Below are 21,142 nucleotides of genomic sequence, written 5' to 3'. Positions count from 1 at the left end.
ATATTTATTTATTGTTGAGCTTCTACAGTGAGCCTATAACGCTACAATATCAAACATGATACTCCTATGTTTGAAATAAAGGAAAAGATATAGTAAAATCCATCATAACTAATCTTGCCAGGTCTAAATAATAAAGAAATAAACTGGAAATGATATTTTTAAAGTTTTATAAACAGTATATTAAATGGAAATAAATTTAAGATCTATTGTGAAAGGGATCCTTCCACGACCAGGTGACCATAGCCAAGTTATCTGGCTCATTTTAAGAAATGTCAACAAATCCATGAAATTCATTAAATCAAACAGTGCGCTCTCTTTCTTCTCAAAGCCAACTGGGCGAATAAATTTCCAGAGCCCCAGAGAAATAACTATAGACATCCCATACTCTTAGCAGAAAATTATGATGACTCATTATAGGGCCAGTTTCTTTCTCCATATTATCAAGAGAGCTAGTACTAAAGAGGCTTTGGCTACCACCTCCATAATGTGCAGGCTCTCAGAAACATGTGTTGGACTTATTTAAGATATTGGTCAAATGAAGAGGAATTAGTTACCAAGTCAGTTCGAGAGCTCTGGCTTATATTATGAATTTGAAGAGAGCAAAAACTGGATCCCGATGAAAAGCTATGATTTGTTTCAAACATGATTTATACAGCACTACTCTGTTCTGAAAATCCGAAGTCTCCATTTTTACATGAAAAAGTTGGTATTATGTATTTTGAACAACTGGGGATTTGCTGGTCATTTTAATTTTATATAGGGTTTTACAAGCTCTCTAAGAAAGTAGAGCTTGGGATGTTGGGTGAGTGTATATTCTCCAAACATGAAAGATACAAGGTTATGTGAGAGTATAAACAAAAAAAGATTATATAGGCTATAAATAAATAAAGATTTACCAGGAAATGATTAGGTTTCAGGCAATTTATTACCTCATATGACTTACAATTCTGTTTAAATAGGCATTACCCTCCAACATTACATGTGCAGAAACAGAAGGGAAGACGAGGAAGTGAGACTTCCCTGGTGGCACAGTGGTTAAGAATTGCCTGCCAATGCAGAGGATACGGGTTCGAGCCCTGGAGTCCAGGTTCGAGTCCAGGAAGATCCCACACGCTGTGGAGCAGCTAAGCCCTCAAGCCACAACTACTGAGCCTGTGCTCTAGAGTCCACAAGCCACAACTATGGAGCCCACGTGCCACAACTACTGAAGCCCGCGCACCTAGAGCCTGTGCCCCGCAACAAGAGAAGCCACCGCAATGAGAAGCCTGCACACCGCAACGAAGAGTAGCCCCCGCTTGCCGCAACTAGAGAAAGCCTGGGTGCAGCAATGAAGACCCAACGCAGTCACAAATAAATAAATATATTTTAAAAAAAAGAGAGAGAGAGGAAGTGATGCTTAGTGTTACACAGCAAGGAAGCAGCAGAGATACTTTTAAGTCCTGACTTTAAACTGTAGGTCCAGGGATCTCAGAGCTACCCCCTCGTGCATACTTTTTGTTCAGGGATATCAATTTGGCGATAGGGCCACAGAAAAGCAATACCAACATCTGAGGGCAGGTTAGATTAAAGGATGATGCTGGGAAGGAAAGGGTGCCCCTTCTTAAACTAATGGAGTAACTGAGTCAAGAGGTATAAAATCTAGATCCATTCTAAACAGACAAACAGGCAGTTTCACTGCATTCTTTTCTGAGACTGCAATAACGTTTGTTGCTGCTACAATATTCTGTAAAAAAAAAGTCACTATTACTGCATGCAAAGGTAATCTGGAAATAAATCTTCCACTTAGATGTCCTTATTGGTTCTTCAATAGGTAGCTCTATGGGCAGGCAGTGGTACATACATGTCTTTTGGCTAAAATATTTTACCTCCCACTGTCTAAAGTGACCATGTAGGTATTGCAATAAAAAGACATAGTTATTAGTCTTTTAACTTGTCAGGATATAATATTATAATATTTTTGCAGTTAAAAAAGCTGGAGTATCTTATGTTATACATAGATAAGTCTACCAAGTATTGCTATAAATTCAGTTTTTCAACTATAAATCAGAAATACAAATAAACTAATATTCTTCCATTCATTCAATGTCACAGAAAGATAAAATTATATACTAGGATAATAAGATATATTCCAGTTATTTATGACTTTCTTAAGGATGTAAGGGGAATCCAGTTCCAATCCATGAAAGGTCCAGTCAACACCTTGAATCATACTAAGTGCGGTGCAGGAGATGCTGAAGAGAGTTCTACAGATTCATTCTGTAAATAACTGGCTTATGTTTCCCTGCGTATCTCTAACAATCAGTGCAACAAACATTAAAGCCTGTAGCAATTTTTTTTAAACAACGAAAGGTAAAATTTGAGTTCTACCTCCGATAAATGAAAAAAATCACACGGTAAAGCAGGCAGAAATTATGTCTATGCTAAAACATTCCTTGTAGAAACAGTCTGGCTACTAATTACCTAGTGAAAGGCACCCTATGAAGCAGGGAAAGAAGTGTGTTGCTCTACCAGTGAAATTTAAAGCAAGGGCTCTAAAAGAAAAGTGGAGAGAAAAACAGAGAAAAAGAGGGAGAAGAGAAGAGAGGGAAGGAGAGGAAGGAGGGACAAAAGAAGAAAGGGAGGAAGGGAAGGGAAAGAACAGAAGGAGTTGCAGGGAGAGCAGGGAAAATAATCAGAAAATTAGCTGAAGACATATAGGAAAATAAAGATATTGAAAAAAAATTACCATGATGGGAAATGGCTAAAAGCCAAAAGAAGGTAATACAATTTACACGTTCCAAAATGAAGACTACCTAAAGAAAGAGATCCTAAAATTTTGCTGCTCTCTCAACACTGGGAAACAATGAAGAAACGAAATAGTCCTGAACACTGGGACAAAGAAACGGGAGAACGATCTTGTGGCCTATAGGTGGAGTGATTATATCTTCAATATCCCCCCAATATTAGATTTACTGAAAATGAACAAAAGTCTTCCAGACCCATCAAGAACAAGTAAATTTCTTTCTACGCTTTCATGAGATGGAATTTTATGTTTTATAACAAGCATGAAAATTAGTCCTAACACAAACACCAAAGCTACAATTAAAAAATAGATGGCTCGGGCTTCCTTGGTGGCGCAGTGGTTGAGAGTCCGCCTGCCAATGCAGGGGACGCGGGTTCGTGCCCCGGTCCAGGAAGATCCCACATGCTGCGTAGCGGCTGGGCCCATGAGCCATGGCTGCTGAGCCTGCGCGTCCGGAGCCTGTGCTCCACAACGGGAGAGGCCACAACAGTGAGAGGCTCGCGTGACGCAAAAAAAAAAAAAAAAAAAAAATAGATGGCTCATAAAATACAGGCTCACAGATTTCACTGAAGGACTGCCTGAAGATTAACTAGAGGAGAAGTAGGTAGCTGGTGGATTTCTCAAATTTTTTTTACTTCTCCAGGGTGCCTTGGCTTCATAACATTACCACATTCACTGCCTTAATCTAACCTTACTAAGCCACAATAGTCTTAAATCCTACTTTTGCTCTAAGCTAATAACGAATTCAGAAAGAAGCATGAGAAACCAAAGTGGATAGCCATGTGTTTGGTACAACTAAGTTCGTAATTAGTTGGAAAAAAAAAGTATCACACTTACTCATACCACTGTTTATTGTGTTTTCGGTAAAGCAACGTATCCAAGGCAACAGCATTGACATCCAGAGCTCCTGGGGAAGGCCACTGGTTGGTGAGGTGGGCAGTTAACTCTTGTCTTGATCTTAAATCATTATTCTTTAGCACAGTCCTGTGAATATTAAGATGGTGAGTGCTTTTGTCTTCACTGTTCTGCATTGGCACAGGAACCTGATAATGGTATCAACTTAGGCCCCCAAATTCACCTTTTTAAAATGATATGTTAACAGAATGTGACCAGAACTACAGGAAGGCTAGTTGGGGCTATGACTGTTTCGTCTCCTGCAATATGTGTTTTTCATTCTTTCTCTACTGCTACAATAAATCACTACCTGTGAAATTCAGACTTCCTATCTTTTCCCCAGAGATATTACTAAAGGACTAAGGGACTCAAGATGCATTTTACATCTTAACTAAAAAACAATGGTGATACCTTAGAGTTACAGGTGATCAGACGCCAGTTAAAATACAAAAGAGAGTAAAGAGTCCACGTGTATGATTCTCTAGCTTCAAAATTCACAATCTGTTGAAGTAATTTAACTCAGTAAACAAACAAAAACAATTAAAATGAATAAAAATAAAATACAGAAAAATATAAAATAAAAAATCCATGAGGTTCCTGTAATTGTTTCTGATAAAAGTGACTACTAATAAATCTTCATGAACATAATTATATCAATGACAATTACATTGAACAATATAATCTACTGGAGATATTTCAACCACAGAACGAAGCCATTATAACAACTCATGGTTTACTTCCATTTTTGTAGAGCTGTTACTTGTCAGTAACAAGTTGCAAAAGAACTAGCTTTCTCCCAAGGTTTCAATTTCACAAACCAACTGTCACAAGACTAATTCAACATTTGAACTGGTAGTTCATTTAAAAGCATAATTCTGTTTGGAAAGCTCTTATTCTACCTCTAAAATGCCTTAAAATACCACCTAGGCAACCTGCATTCTCAAACAGGAGTCCATGACTTTAGCGTTTCAAGGTCCTGACCCACCAGCTCGGAAGTAGGAAGTAAAACGTGCCTGCCACTTTCAGAGACCATAGTCTTACTGTGGGTGGCAGAGGGTCAGTGGTGCGCTAGCAAGACGCTCCTACACTGGAGAAAATCCGCCGGCACAACACCTCTGGCTATTAACCATGATTCTAATGGAATAATCCCATTTTCTTTAATGTCTCTAGCAAGCCCCATACAAATATTTCTTATTTTACGGAATATCTGTGTGCATTTATAAATATTTGCTCCACTATGTCCATAAAGAAACATTATCTGATGTCAACACTAGCTTCTCTCTTACAATGGAATACTAGAAGTGAAATAGGCAGAAATCAGTGAGAATGTCTCCCATCAAGGTATTCCTTCAGGCTAGGTCCAACGATTTCATTTCACTAGAAAAGGAATGAAAAATTTTAAAAGGCTTTTAAGGTAATTTAACATCGGTTTTTATGAAAACAGTAAAGAGTGATTAGAAATCTTCTAAGATTGACAGAAAAATAGTATAAAGCAGAAACGGGGATCACTGGCCAGAGAATCTATTATAATAAACTACCATTATTTTGGGTTCTCTTACTAGATTTCTCTCTTTCACATATTCCCTCTTTAGGGTTCCCAGTGAATGTCACTGGAGAACTCAATTCCCATGTCATAACTGGCCTACAGGAAATATTCAGAGCAGAAGGGAAGAAAGGCAAATGTGCATCTGAGGAAACGCCATTGGTAGAACTCAATGATAAGTAAATGAACGATCTTCCACTTCAGAATATATTCTTTCTGGAAAGCGAAAAGTCTTACAGCATATAAAATGGAAAAAGGAACTGAAGTTTCACAAGAGTTTTCTTTTTTTTTTTGTGGTACGTGGGCCTCTCACTGTTGTGGCCTCTCCCGTTGCGGAGCACAGGCTCCGGACGCACAGGCTCAGCGGCCATGGCTCACGGGCCCAGCCGCTCCGCGGCATGTGGGATCTTCCCGGACCGGGGCACGAACCCATGTCCCCTGCATCAGCAGGCGGACTCCCAACCACTGCGCCACCAGGGAAGCCCTCACAAGAGTTTTTACACACTATTTGTCTGTGGAGAATTTTTTCCCTATGACGAATTAAAGTACTGCCTTTTTCTATGGGAAGCTGCCTGGTCCTCTGAAACAGGAGATAAGAAATCTCAGCGTATTGAATAGGCCTAGTTTTCATCCGTGCCACATCTGTGTTCCACCGTTTGTGAGGAATGTGGACACAGTAAATCCTGGCACTTGCCTTGCTACTATGAAAAGGAAAGCCTGGAGGATGCTGTGTAAGGCAGGCCTTTTCTCTCACCACTCCAGTACACTAGGGGGCAGGCAAGTGAATTAAGTTAGGTTGAAAACCCCATCCCTGAATTTTGAATCTTGACCTGAGTCCATTTAGAGTGATAAATAGACGAAGCAGTTTATTTGTTCTAGCAGTGAGGTCCTGACCAAAATGTACCAGCAAAGAGATATTCCTGATGTTCCTACTTCCCAACCCTCTGAAGTAGCTCAGCCTACCTCTCTCCAGGCCTACTTTCCCAGTATCTTATCCATTCCATGAGTTATTGATATCAGTCTAATGAATTCCATTTGTGTTTTAAGAGTTAGTTGTGACGGCTTGCAATCAAAGAATCCCATTACTTACCTTAGAACAAGCAAAACGTACCAAGTTAACTTCAAGACCTACTCAACGGTAATCCAACTGATGTTAATATATGAAGAATGAGGAAATTTCTCATTTGGCCAAGTTTTAAAATAGGTTCATCTTAAATTACTCAACAATTACTGTTATTTCATAGTGCAAAATCAGGGGCAATTAAAGGTGAAACTATGTGATAATTAGCATTTAACTAATTAAAACTCTAACCAATGCTAACATTACTGAGCTAATCTAAAAACTAAATCATTCCATATGAGACAGATACTACTTGTCGCTTATGTCTATAAGTCAATTTAACATTCTCTCATTAAGGTAATAATTCTACAGAAAAATACACTAAGGGGAAATTGTTTAATTTACTAAGAAAGTAGAAATCATATATGTATTCCAGCTAATTTTAAGAACTTTCCTGTAATATCTACCTCTAAACTGGGAGACAGTCAGCTATTTTCTCTTTAGATTCTCAGTAGGAATTATGTAGGAATTTGGCCACGCACACACACACACACACACACACACAAATATAATTCAATCTTTTCCTCCCCAGCTTTACTGAGGTATAACTGACAATTTAAAATGTATACATTTAAAGTGTACAACTTGATGATTTGATATACAATGTGAAATAATAACCACACTCAAGCTAATTGACACATCCAACACCTCACAGTTAACCTCTTTTTTGTGTGATGAGAACACTTATCTACCCTCTCAGAAAATTTCAAGTATACAATATTGTTAACTATTGTCACATTGTTATACATTAGATCTCCAGAATTTATTCATCTTGCATAACTGAAACTTTGTACTCCTGAACCATATGTCCCCAACTTCCCCTCTCTCCAGGCCCTGGTAACAATCATTCTATTCTGTTTCTCTGAATTTGACTATTTCAGAGTCCACATGTAAGTGGGATCGTGCAGTATGTCTTTCTGCATCTAGTCTATTTCACTTAGCGTAATGTCATCCATGTTGTCATGAATGACCGGATTTCCTTCATTTTTAAGGCTGAATTATCATCCATTGTGCCTCTATGTGTGTATACAGACACAGGGTCTTTATATATATATTACATATTCTTCATCCATTCATCCATGGACACATGGACGCTTAAGTCACCTCTACCTCTTGGCTACTGTTAATAATGCTGAAATTAACATAACAATGCAGACATCTCTTCAAGATTCTGAAATAGAGTAGGACCCTGAGGGGTCCTCCTGGGTACAAAAGGCTTTCCGTGTCCCCAGTTTCTTGTTGGTAGAAAAAGGCTTTGTCTCCTAGGCCTTCCCTGAGTTCCAAAGAAGAGATTCAAGCAGTTGTTAATTAGGGAAGTGAGGGAATGCAGAAACAAAGGAAAAGCAGTTGAGAAACAAGAGCTCAGTGATGAAACAGTGTCTGAATTCCTCCTCGAGGCATATACAAAACAATCTGACACAGATCTTTGAGCTGTTCTGTAGGAACTAAGACCCCGCCCCCCCACCCAGGTGGAGGATGGTGACTACAGGCTGGGCACAAGCACGGGGCCCCAGACTGGTTGGAACAAGAAGCCTGATGATTAAGATTCCTGAAACACCACCCTGTTACCTCACCACTAACCAATCAGAAAAAAGTCAAGTCCCCCGCAACCCTCATCCCAAATGTTGCCTTTAAAAACGTTATGCCCTGGCCAGCTGGTAAGATGGATCTGAGACAAACCTTTGTCTCCCCATCTTTTCAGCACCCTTTTCGATCAATAAACCTTTCTCTGCTCCAAACTCCAACTTTTCAGTTTGTTTGGCCTCACTGTGCGTGGGGCACATGAACTTGGGTTTGACAACAATCCTAACTTCCCTTCCTCTGGATAAATACTCAGAAGTGGGATTGATGGATCATACGATAGTTCTATTAATTTTCTGAGGAAGCTCCATACTGTTCTCCAAAGAGGCTGCACCAATTTACATTCTCACAACACTGACCAAGGATTCCCTTTTTTCTACATCCTTGCGAACACTTATCATCTATCGTCTTTCTGCTAACAGAAATTCTCACAGGTGTGAGGTAATAGCTCATTGTAATTGTAATTTGCATTTCCCTGATGATTAGCGAAGTTGAGCATCTTTCCATGTACCTGCTGGTCATCTGTATGTCTTCTTTGGAGAAATGTCTATTCAAGTCTTTTGCTCATTTTTTAATTGGTTTGTTTGTTTGTTCCTATTGAGTTGTACAAGTTCCTTATATATTTTGGATATTAACTCTGTAAGGGAGCAATGTTTGCCACCCCAAAATACATCTCTTTGGCATAAGAATTAATTTAGAATGATTGTTTTTAAGAAAAAGAAGACTCAGAAGTCTTTATTTTTACCATCCCCTTAGCTACCTAAAGAATTTAGATAATGGGTCTGGTTCCAGGAATAGAGCTATCACCAAAGACACCTTCAAAGAATATGGGCTAGGTGTGGTAAGGGAGAGATCAGAGTCTACTCTGCATCTCAGTATCTCTGCATGGTCAAGCAAACATTTGTTTACCAAACATTTACTTTCTCATCTCCATGTAAATTTCATCCCTCCACTCTGAAGTCCCAAACCACTGCTTCCAACATCCTACCCTTTTTGTCTTTAGCTGAAGATGGTATTTAAGGTGAGGGTTTCAGCCAGAGCACCCTAGCTTCAAAAACTAGATCTTACATTCTTTTGAGCCCTCAATATTACATTCATTATTTTAATGAAAGACAAAAAGATGAAATTTCCACAGTTTGGTCTCTTTCCTTCCTTTCAGAGATTAGGCTCAAGTCTACTGCTACTTACAAGCTCTTTTAAAAGATGTAGAATCCCATATGTATAACTGATTCACTTCGTTATAATGCAGAAACTAACACACCATTGTAAAGCAATTATACCCCAATAAAGATGTTAAACAAAAAAAAAGATGTAGAATCTCATTCTCTATATTTTGAGAGCAGTGCTTAGTCAGTTCAAAGCTGTCCATATTATTCTGTTCACTTACTTGATTCTTTATCCTGTGTCTCCAAACTTGAGGGTTATCCTCTCTCCCTCACTTTATTCCTTTCCCACCTACCTCAGATGCTGTGCTGATGCTCATGATGAAGCTTTACTTTCAGCCTCTAGAGATACATAAGGCATATAGCCCTTGGCACTTAGCATTTAATATCTGTGACTCCACGTGCTCCTAAGTAATCCCAAAGGTCCATGGCATGAGGCAACTTTCAATTTTGATAAGTCAATACATTGGACGCCGATGGCTACAAGGCAAGTTCTGAGAGTGAGTCTAGCAAATGCCCAACACCCCTGCTGCACACCTCTGTTACTTTCCACTTACTATTTATTTCCTGATGTACTGTAATTCTCAGGATATAGTCCACTACTATTTGTGACAGGGCACACTGAGAAAATCTTAGGCTACAACCTTCATGAAAATAAAGGACCTAATCTAGCAGGACTACAGGAGTGCAAAATTTTATGCTCATGAGCGTCATATTGAGAATCATAATGAGAATAATGAGAATGAGGTAAAGAGCACTGAAGTTCCAGAAAGGGAAAGCCACCGAACACCAGGTGTTGATACACTCCACCCCTCACTCTCCTAGGAACACAGGGTAAGAGAGTTACGGCCTCCAAGCCTCTCTTGACGACCCTGGAAGAGGAAGAGGACCACCACTCAGGCACTATTTGTTTACTGTCGGTGTTGGTGGCTGCCGTCCACTCAGTGTAAACTCTATGAGGGCAGGGACTTTGTTTTATTCACTCCTGAATCACCGGCACCTAGAACAGGGCCTGGCTCTTCATGGCATTCTCAATATTTATTTGTCAAATGAATGAATAAAGGCCAGAGAAGTTACAAAAGCAATTTAGCACCAAAAGAAATAATGAGAGTTACTTTTTTTTTTTTTTTTTTGGCTGTGCCGCACAGCATGTGGGATCTTAGTTCCCTGACCAGGGATCAAAATTGTGCCCCCTACAGTGGAAGCATGGAGTCTTAACCACTGGACCACCAGGGAGGTCCCTACTCTTCTTAATTTAAAGTTTACCAGAATTGGAAAATGCTCATATAGCTTGTGAATATCCTAATTTCTTCATAATTTTAATATAAAAATTTCTTTGGGACTTCCCTGGTGGTCCAGTGGTTAAGAATCCACCTTCCAATGCAGGGGATGCAGGTTCAATCCCTGGCTGGGAACTAAGATCCTACATGCCTCAACTAGAGAAGCCCAAGCGCTGCAACTAGAGAAGCCTGCACGCCGCAATGAAGACCCAATGCAGCCAAATAAATATTTTTAAAAAATAAATCTTTGTGTTTTGTTTTCTGTTAATTTTAGACACAGCCATGGGATAAAGACTCACTTTGTATCACTTTACAATTATTTCCCTTCAAATAAAACATTTTGAAAGAAGAAGCCTAAAAAGGAGCCACATACCCCAAATTTTTAAATTATTTACCTATGAAGTATTCTTGCCCAAAAAGTTAACCCCAAATCAAAGTCTCTTAAATGCTTTTCAACCTTGTTTACACTTAAAAAAAACTGAAGTATAGCTGATTTACAATAGTATACTAATTTCAAGTATATAGCGTAGTTATTCAATATTTTATGAATTATGCTCCACTTAAAATTATTATAAAATGTTGGCTATATTCCCTGTGCTATAAATTACATCCTTGTATCTTATTTATTTTATCCTGGTTGCACTTTAGACCTTAACTTCACAGTATCTTTTGAAAAGAAAGAAACATTAATGAGTAATTTATTTATTTTATTTTTTTTAAAAATTATTTTATTTGTTTATTTTTGACTGTGCTGGGTCTTCGTTGCTGCGCGCGGGCTTTCTCTAGTTGTGGTGAGCCGGGTCTACTCTTTGTTGCGGCGCGCGGGCTTCTCATTGCGGTGGCCTCTCTTGTTGCAGAGCATGGGCTCTAGGTGCGCGGGCTTCAGTAGTTGTGGTGCGTGGGCTCAGTGGTTGTGCCTCGTGGGCTCTAGAGCGCAGGCTCAGTAGTTGTGGCGCACGGGCTTAGTTGCTCCGTGGCATGTGGGATCTTCCCGGACCAGGGCTCGATCGCGTGTCCCCTGCATTGGCAGGCGGATTCTTAACTACTGCACTACCGGGAAAGCCCTAATGAGTAATTTAGAACCTCAAAAAACACTCAAATGCCTCCTTTTCTTTCTTTCTTTTTTTGGCTGTGCTGTGTGGCTTGTGGCATCTTAGTTCCCCGGCCAGAGACTGAACCCAGGCCCCCAACGCAGACTCCTAACCACTGGATCACCAGGGAATTCCCTCAAATGCTTCCTTTTCCCTCTCATTTTAAAATATAAGATAAACCCTGGATCCTTAGAGGAATGGATGATTCCAGGACAGGAAATATAGAAGATGAGCCTGGGATATCTTGTACCAGAAAGCAAGAAAATTAGCAAAGACAAATGTGTCATGTCAGAAGGACACAGGAATGAATATAAAGGCATTTCCATTAGTCAAAGATAGGACAATTGGAGCATCAAAAAGAAAAATAAATTTATGGGACAGAAATACCCTGAATATAGGCATTTCTGCTATAGTGCAGAAACAAAACAAAACAGCGTTCTGCAATTACACACTGAAAATAGCTGGCCTTATGGGGAGAACAGGGTTAGGGGCTGACAACTCAAAGTCTATTCAACCTTCCAACTACAACACTAAGAAAAACTGTGACAAACCTAACAAAACTTCAAACCCAATTTAAAATATTTGTTAAATTCCTATTAATTAAAGAAATATTACAATAACTTTACAACGACAACAGCTTTAACAACAACAAAAAAGTAAAAGCCATTTGATGGAAGAGGGTGCAAGGAAGGGTCAAGGCTGCTGAGGCTGAGGTTTACCATGGGGGCAAGGACAACTACAGAACAAGCACCTCCAAGTTCTAGCTCAACTGAGCTAGAGGAAAGCACGGTGAGAGAGTATTATGTACAGTGAGAGAGTGCCATCTGTTGGTGGCCTGCAGTATTTGCCTGTATTAATGTATTCTGCATTCTGCTGGTGTTTTATTTATTTATTTAGGCTGCGCCAGGTCTTAGGTGTGGCGTGCGGGATCTTTAGTTGCACACTGCGGGCTTCTCAATTGTGGCATGTGGACTCTTAGTTGCAGCGTGCATGTAGGATCTAGCTCCCAGACCAGGGATCGAACCCGGGCCTGCTGTGTTGGGAGCTTGGAGTCTTACCCACCAGGTAAGTCCCTGCTGGTGTTACTTTTTTGAGAAATGTTAAACCTCTAGGAAAAAATCAATTATGAATCAAGGCGATTTCTTTGCTATACTAACATCATCCCCTTACTTATGAACCTTGTATGCGCTAATTCACATTATAGAAGAGATTATATGTAACAAGTTCATAATCTCAGAAGAGAGAAAGCAAAGCAAAATCTTCACTTCATTAGGAGCTAAGTAGGACATCAGCATCTTACTTTGAAAATTAATAATACCCTGTAAGAACTGTCATGGTAACCACCAAATAGCCCTAATAAGGAAAAGTTCTTTATAGATGATTCTAGCCTTTAAGCACGGAGGGAATAACAATTAGGAAATCACCATTTTACAAATCCTGATGAACAAACTGCTCCAAGTAATGCTTATCCATGGTCAAGCCATTAGATGAAAGGCTGATGAGAACCTCCACAAAGGAGAAATACGGCTGTAACCACCTAAATCCACTGTCCTATTTTAAGATCAATAAAAGTGGGACAACTTGTCTGCTTCCCAATAGGAAGTACTGAGCACTACCTATAAAATATTCTTGTCATAAAATTAAACTCAAATTTAGCCCAGCACCTCAGAGCAGTGGTTTTCAAGGCTGACTGGACATCAGGAACACCTGGGAAGCTTTTTAAACACTTGTACACTTGCCTGGGTCCCACCTTTGACAAATTAAATGAACATCTCTTGAGGCAAGGCTCAGGCAGGCATCCTCATTTTTCAAAATATACTTTTAAAAGGCTCCCTGAAGGATTCTAAATGTGCAACCAAGATTGAGAACTACTAATCCAGAGTTAAGAGGATATACTTTACAGAACAAACAGTACAAAGCAGTGATTTCTCAAACTTTAATGTGTCAATTAATCCCCTGAGGATCTTATTAAATACAGATGCTGATTCCACAGGTCTGGGGAGGGGCCTGAGAATCTGCTCCCAGATGATGCAAATGTAGCCAGTCCACTTTGAGAAGAGAGGATATAGTACAGAGAATACAGCTGTCCAGCACCAATCAAGAAGAGTCACATATGGAATTTAAAATGTTCTAGTGGCCACCTTAAAAAGCAGGTGAAATTAATTTTAATGATGCACTTATTTAACCCAATACATCCCAAACATTAGCATTTCAATAGGTAGTCAATATAAAAAGTTACTGAGGAGACATTTTACATTCTTTATTTCACACTATCCGGTGTGGATTTTATACTTACAGCATAACTTAGCTCAGACTAGCCACATTTCAAGTGCTCAACAGTCACATGTGGCTAATGGCTACATACTGGGAGGCATAGGCATATAAGAACAAGGTAAATAAACTACAAAGAACTAATCCAGAATGCTGGATGCTATGCAGGAAAAGTCTGCAAATAGACAATGACAGGAAAAGTAAAAGTGGGGAAAACTGTTCTAAATTAAGAGGCTTATGAGACATAACTATACGTAAAGTATGAGTGAATCCTGATTTGAAAAAGATCAACTACAAAAAAGTTTCTTTTAAAACAATTACGGAAACTTGGTATGAAAGCACATTCGATGATAAAAACAATTGTCCCTAATTTTATCAGGTGTGATTATGAAATTATGTGAGAAAGTATCCATAGTTTTTACAGATGTACAATGAAGTGCGTAGGAATCAAAGGGCATGATTGCTTCAAAATCATTCAGCAAAAAGTGAAAAAGAAAAAAGACAAGTAAAGCAAATGTGACAAATTCTGTTCAATCTGGGTGACGGGCAATCAGGGGTTTATTCTACAATTCTTTCTTTTGTGGATACTTGAAATTTTCTTTTTTTTTTATTTTATAAATTTAGTTATTTTTGGCTGCATTGGGTCTTCAGTGAGAGGGGGCTACTCTTGGTTGTGGTGCATGTGCTTCTCATTGTGGTGGCTTCTCGTGTTGCAGAGCACGGGCTCTTGGCACGTGGGCTCTGTAGTTGTGGCCTGCGGGTTCTAGAGCACAGGCTCAGTAATTGTGGTGCAGGAGCACAGGCTCAGTAATTGTGGTGCAGGGGCTTAGCTGCTCCGCCGCATGTGGGATCTTCCCGGACCAGGGCTCGAACCCATGTCCCCTGCATTGGCAGGTGGACTCTTAACCACTGCCCCACCAGGGAAGTCCCTTGAAAATTTCTTAATAAAAAATTAAAAATATAATAATAGCTTCAGAATTTAAATGCTAATTATAATTTTATAAGTATTAAATGCTAAATAACAGAAATAACTAAACAAAACAATATTTATATGTTAATAGTGATATTGTCCTATTTATAAATTGTAATTTAGGGATGCTTCCCTTTTTCATGTACTCAATGTAAAACACTTGCCAAATAAAATGAGTCACTTCTCCATGAAATCTGTAGGGCAGTTCTAACTGTTGGAGGCCCCTGGCCCAGATATAAGGACATCTGCTCAGATATAAGAGACTCTGCCAGCACTTTTAATCTAACATCAGGACTATAAAGGCAATGGAATGCCATTCATATCAAATAAGTACCCCTTTCCTGTTGTAATATATAATTTCTTACTAATACCAAGAAAATACAATAGAAATGGTTCTACCTATCTGGTACCTGGCCTTTTTCTCTTCTGGATGCATTTTCTTGACTCTTCTGTTCTTATATGGATAATAGAGTATGTAATATATATTAGCATGATTGTAATTTACTATTTTAATAACTGTTACCTGCCAAAAATATATATGACCAGCAACTGTCATGATCTGTCCATTATTAACTGGGCTATGATGACATCACTGCCTTCTCCTGTTAGAATCCATACCACTCATCCTAAAATTTGTGAACCAGGATGCCACAGCATCCTTGGCTTCTGGTTTGCAGGCCGACAGATCAAACCATCACTACTCACCATGAACTACACCAAACTGGCTGTTGAACTATGACAATGGCTTAGTTTTAGCAATGCATGATTCTTCACTCTACTATTTAGACTCTTCAGTCCCTTCTCTAGGAAGCCCTGTAAGACATTTTACTATTCCTATTCTTCAGATCATGAATAGAAAAATTTCATCAACTAAATATAAAAGACTCCCTATTACACATTTTATTGGTATTAATCATGACAAAGAATTTAGCTTTTGCATACTGTTCTGAAGCTGTCTATTCTTGAGGTCTGCAATCAGTGTTTTACAAAGAATCTTTTGTACAGTAGAACAACTATCTGAAGGTCTATCACAGATCCATAATATTATTATAAATATTAATCCAACTACCATTTAGAAACTAGATCTCAAAAGTGATACTCAGGAATAATACAATCAAGTCCAAATTCATGGTCTGGGCATGATAAGGTAAAGCATTTTAAACTCACTATTTATCCGAGTGAATTTATCAAGGAGATCTTAAGGTTTCTGTAAGCCAAAACAGGCTAATAATCTTGACTACCTTCTTTGTCCTACCTGTGTTAAACATGATACCACTTAATACTCATAATAATCCACAAGGTGAATATTATCTCAGTTTTACAAATAAGGAAACAGAGGCTCCAAGATATTAATCAAGATTGAGCTCATATTAGGCAAGGACAGAGCCAGTATCTGAACACAGTCCTGATCTGCAAGAAAGCTTTGGGGTACTCCTCTACCATATCACACTGTGCACTCTACTGCCCAAACTACAAGATGTTCAGATTTTATGAGTATTCAAAGACATTATTAAAGCATACTTTAACAGTAATTCAACAACACAGATAACCGTTGAGAAATATATAAAAAGCTAAGTGACAAATTATTTAAATCACCCAGGAAAAGCTAATCAACATAATGTAGAAGCAAATACTTCATGCTTCATATTCTATTTAATGCTCCTTTTCTGACCTTTTTCTTTATACATTATACATTTTAATCTTCTCAAGGCCACTTTTATCTCCTCTGGATTAACAAAGGGAACTTCAGTGCCCAACTTTGACTGCAGGCCTTCCTAACTGTTGGTAAAAAAAATATCAGGAAGGAAAAAATGTCCACTCTCTCCCTATAGTTTCAAGGTGCCCAGAGATTATCTGCACCTTAAATATGATTCTGATAACGAAGTAAATCGTAAACATTCTGGAAGGCATATATCTTACTCTTCCATTAAGTATTCTTGTAATGGTTTTTGTACAAAGGAACCTTGTAAGACACCAATTTACAACCTAGCCAGAGATTGTAGCCATGGTATGTGAAAATAAATCTTTAACCTCTAAACTCAATAGTCTAATTCTCATCAGTGGCCTTAATTTTTTATTTTTTGCTCTATTAACTTAAAGAGATTAAAAATAACTCTAAGGTTTCTTTGCAAAATCAGGAAGATCAACGACACTTCTATCACAAAAGTAAGATAAAACCATAACTCGTAGATTCTTTTTCAAGCTAAAAAGTTTGAGACTGTTTCCTTTAAATTATCAGAAGCAAAATAAATGTGATACAGTCAGATTTAATTCTTCAAATGAAAATATCTCTGTGATGAAATAAAAACCGACTACATAATTATTTATAAGTTAAAAGCATTTAGACAAACTACCAGTATTATTTGCAAAAGAAAAATTATTTTCTTAATCTTTTAATTGTAAAGAAATAACCAGAAATCTCTACTGTTTGCTTCATAATATTCTTCTCTCTGCTTATAGTAGTGAGGGGCTACGGGAGGTATTAATCTGCACCTCAGTGACTGATACCCCATACGACACACTCTCTTTAAAATATTAGAAAAATGGGACTTCCCTGGCGGCGCAGTGGTTAAGAATCTGCCTGCCAATGCAGGGAGCACGGGTTCGATCCCTGGTCCAGGAAGATCCCACATGCTGCAGACCAACTAAGCCCGTGCGCCACAACTGCTGAGCCTGTGCTCTAGAACCCGGGTCCACAACTACTGAGCCTGCGTGCCTAGAGCCCGTGCTCTGCAACAAGAGAAGCCACTGCGATGAGAAGCCCATGCACCGCAACGAAGGGTAGCCCCCGCTCGCCATAAATAGAGAAAGCCCACATGCAGCCACAAAGACCCAATGCAGCCAAAAAATAAAATTAAATTAAAAATATGTTTAAAAAATTAGAAAAAAAGTAAAAAACAATATGCGAACATAATTCTTTTTATCAAGATACAAATTCCCAGAAAACATTTAATTTTTATGCTCCTTAATAAAACTTTACTTAAAAAAATCATTTTTTATGCTTTTAGTCTCAAAGTATCTCCTTGCAAATTACTTGTTAATTACAAAAGGAACAACAGTAACTATACAGAAGAGAAAAACACCTTAACCAAATGACTAAAATTAACATCACTAATAAAAGGCCAACAGACTTCATTGACCTCTGCATGTGATATCCTGAGGACACACTGCTTACGCTATATTCCAGCCACAAATGGATAAGCTCATTCTAATCACAAGGAAAAGCAAACAAACTCAAATTGACGGATAGTCTATAAAATTACTAGCCTGCGTTCTCAGAAATAACAATCTCATGTGAGACAATCACTGAAAAACTATTCTAAGTTAAGAGTGACTAAAGAGAATGACAGCCAAATGCAAAATGTGATCCTGGATTGGATCCTGTACCAAAAAAGCAAAAGCAATAAGAAACACTACTTGGACAATTGATGAAAGTGAAATATGAGTTACAGGTAAAAGAAGTATTTTACTGATTTAAATTTCTTAAAATCAGATCCAAAGTGTGGGTATTTAAGATAATGCCATTGTTCTTAGGAAAAACACACTGAAGTACTAAGGGGTAAAGAGATAATGATGTATGCAACCTCTCAGGTAGTTCAAAAAATAATGTTTGTATATACGAGCAGAGGGAGAGAATTATGACATGTGGAAAATGCTGAAAATTGGTGAATCTAAGAAGGGGCATGTGGGAATTATTTTGTACTATCCTTGCAACTTTTCTGAAAGTTTGAAATTATTTCAAAGTAAAAAATTTAAAAGTCATCCTTAAGATTAAGTAAATATTAATATGAGAAGATTTTCACCATAAACAACTAATTGATAAAATTAAGTTTGACAAAATGGTATGGTTAGTGCAAGTGATTTGAACAGTGATAAGTTAAGGAGCTGTACCAGAATGTAGATCAATACACAGTTTTCTTCATCAAAAAAAGTCTTGCTATGAAAAAAAGTCAGCTCTACTAAACTGTGCTTAGTGACATCCTGGCACAACCTGGTAACAAACAGTTTCTATAATGGCACTGTACTTAAATAGTACAGTGTACTTCGAATAGATGACCTTATATACCATCTTTTTGCATCAATCAATCAATCACTAAATAAATACTTTAAAAATACGCATGTGCATTTGGAATAATACACACCAAGTTATCGCGTTAACTCTGGATAGCACAACTGAAGGTGATTTTTATTTTCTTCCCATATTTTGTAAAGTTTCTACAGTGACCATGATTACTTTTATAAGAAAAAAGGAAACTTTTTAAAAAGAGTAAGTGAAAAAGAACTAAACAGAAGGCAATCAGACTTCTTGGAACCTGAATCCTATGCCACACATGCCATTTTTCTTAACTTTACTGCCAAAATTTTTCCAAAAGGACTCACTTACAGCTGATCTTGAAGCTCCACAATTATATATTCTAGCTGTTCCTTCTCCAATTTATGAGCCAGATCAGAATCTTCAATCCTCTGTAGTAGTATTTTATTCTGAGCGACAGATTCAGACAGCTGGTTCTCTCGAAGTCGTAAGAGTTCTTCAAGATAACCCTGGAAATACAGATCACCAACATATAGCAAGTGCAAAACTCTAATATGTATCTTGAAGACAAATGCTGAGTAGCTTAAATGTTATTCTTATCTATATTGTAATGAAACAATTTCAAAGTATCACTGAAGAAATAGAAAAAAAAGCTTTAATTGAATTAAAAATTTAATATATGTTTTCCATTATTTAAAGCTCTTCTCTAAAGTTCAATAAAATATGTTTGTAATTTAAGGTAAAACTTCATTAAAACATTATAATTTCTAAGCTCCACAATAGTGATAAACACTCTCAATGCCTCCTAGCTTCAAAATACAGACCTAATTACAGAATGATCAATTATAAAGCTGCCTCTCTGTGATTATTGTTCAAAAACACTTATTAACATTTTAGCATTAACAAATTAGTGGGAAGCAGTATACTGTCTAGGTTAGGCCTGCAGGCTTAGGGATTATATCGTGTCATACTCAGTTCTACTACTTATAAACTAAGTGTCCTTGGGTAAATTACTTAATCTCTCTGTGCCTTATTTTCATCATCTAAAAAAGTGGGAACAATAAGGGTACCTAGCTGGGAAGATCAAATGAATTAATACAGTGCTTAGAATACTAGCTGGTACCCTGTATGCAATGTATAATTCCTAGCTATTATTATCAGCAGACACCTAATAGATATGAGACTTTTTGAACAGATCCTCTCTTATCTTTTCATCCATTTACTGTTTCTTTGTCCTTTTGCTCTGCTTTCTGGGAGTCTTCACTGGATTTATCCTCCAAATCCTTATACTAAATTTTTGAACTCAGGGAATCTTATTTTTCATTTCCAGTTTTTTTTGTGTGTTTTCTGACTGTTCCCTTCTCATGGCATCCTATTCTTTTTAGATCAGTGTGCTTTAAAATTCCTCTCAGGATATCAATTAGAATCTTTTTTTCTTAGAGTATTCTTCTGTTCCATTTCTTATCCTTTTCATGTGCCATTAACAAACTGCTTTAGCTATTTTGGCTTCATGATACATGTTAATAGTAACTAACACTGTTCCTGTTACCGAACTTCTTTTTCAGATTTTTTTCCTGACAATTCTCAAATATTTGCTTTTTCCATAATAAAAATCTCAAAAACTAAAGTTAATTTTTACAAATGAAATTCGGTAGGTATACACAGCTTAACAGAAACTATATAAATATGATTATTTATAAACATCAGTAATTAAACAATACTTAAATACCCAGCACTTAGATCAACCAGCAATACTTTCAGAGCCCCTATAATGTCTTTCCCTGATCACATCCCCTGCCTCCTTTGCAAAGATAACAATACCCTGAGATTTGTGTTTATCATCCCCTTGCTTTCCCTTCTAGCATTACCACAAATGTATGTCATCTTAAACAATATATTGGGCTTCCCTGGTGGCGCAGTGGTTAAGAGTCCGCCTGCCGATGCAGGGGACATGGGTTCATGCCCCGGTCTGGGAAGATCCCACATGTCGCAGAGCAGCTAGGCCCGTGAGCCATGGCCACTGAGCCTGCGCGTCCGGAGCCTGTGCTCCGCAACGGAAGAGGCCACAACAGTGAGAGGCCCACGTACCACAAAAACAAAAAAACAAAAAAAACAATATATTTAGTTTGGATGGGTTTTATCTATATTCTTTTGAAACTTGCTTTTTCATCTACAGTGATGAGTCTAACTGTAGTTCATTCATCACTCTCAATCGTGGATAGTATTCTGTTGCATGCATACTACAGCTTATTTATTCACTCTCCTATCAATGGCCATATGGATCATTTTAGATTTTTCTTAATATAAACAATATTCCTGTGAACAGTCAGTTATGAGACACCTGGGACACACATCTGAGAGTTTCTAGGAGACATGACTAGGAGCAGAGTCGCTGGGCCACGGGCCACACATAT

The 21,142-nt window shown here is 38.0% G+C and overlaps 1 protein-coding gene across 2 annotated transcripts in view; it reads right to left on the bottom strand.

Annotated features, from left to right (window-relative positions):
• The window catches only part of RUNDC3B (RUN domain containing 3B), a 147,886-nt gene that overhangs the window by 22,402 nt on the left and 104,342 nt on the right, over positions 1-21,142 (bottom strand). Inside the window, exons 9-10 of one of the 2 annotated variants that reach the window (XM_060020373.1) lie at positions 19,080-19,237; positions 3,620-3,766 (exon numbers count right to left, since the gene is read on the bottom strand). In XM_060020373.1, the coding sequence (XP_059876356.1) occupies positions 3,620-3,766; positions 19,080-19,237 (305 nt within the window). The remainder of the gene's footprint in view (positions 1-3,619; positions 3,767-19,079; positions 19,238-21,142) is intronic. The other variant, XM_060020374.1, reaches the window with a different exon arrangement.

This window comes from Delphinus delphis, chromosome 9 (genome assembly GCF_949987515.2).
Source record: "Delphinus delphis chromosome 9, mDelDel1.2, whole genome shotgun sequence".
Taxonomy (NCBI): Eukaryota; Metazoa; Chordata; class Mammalia; order Artiodactyla; family Delphinidae; genus Delphinus; species Delphinus delphis.
Note: the sequence above shows the minus strand (reverse complement) of the source record. Positions and strands in the feature narration are given on the sequence as shown.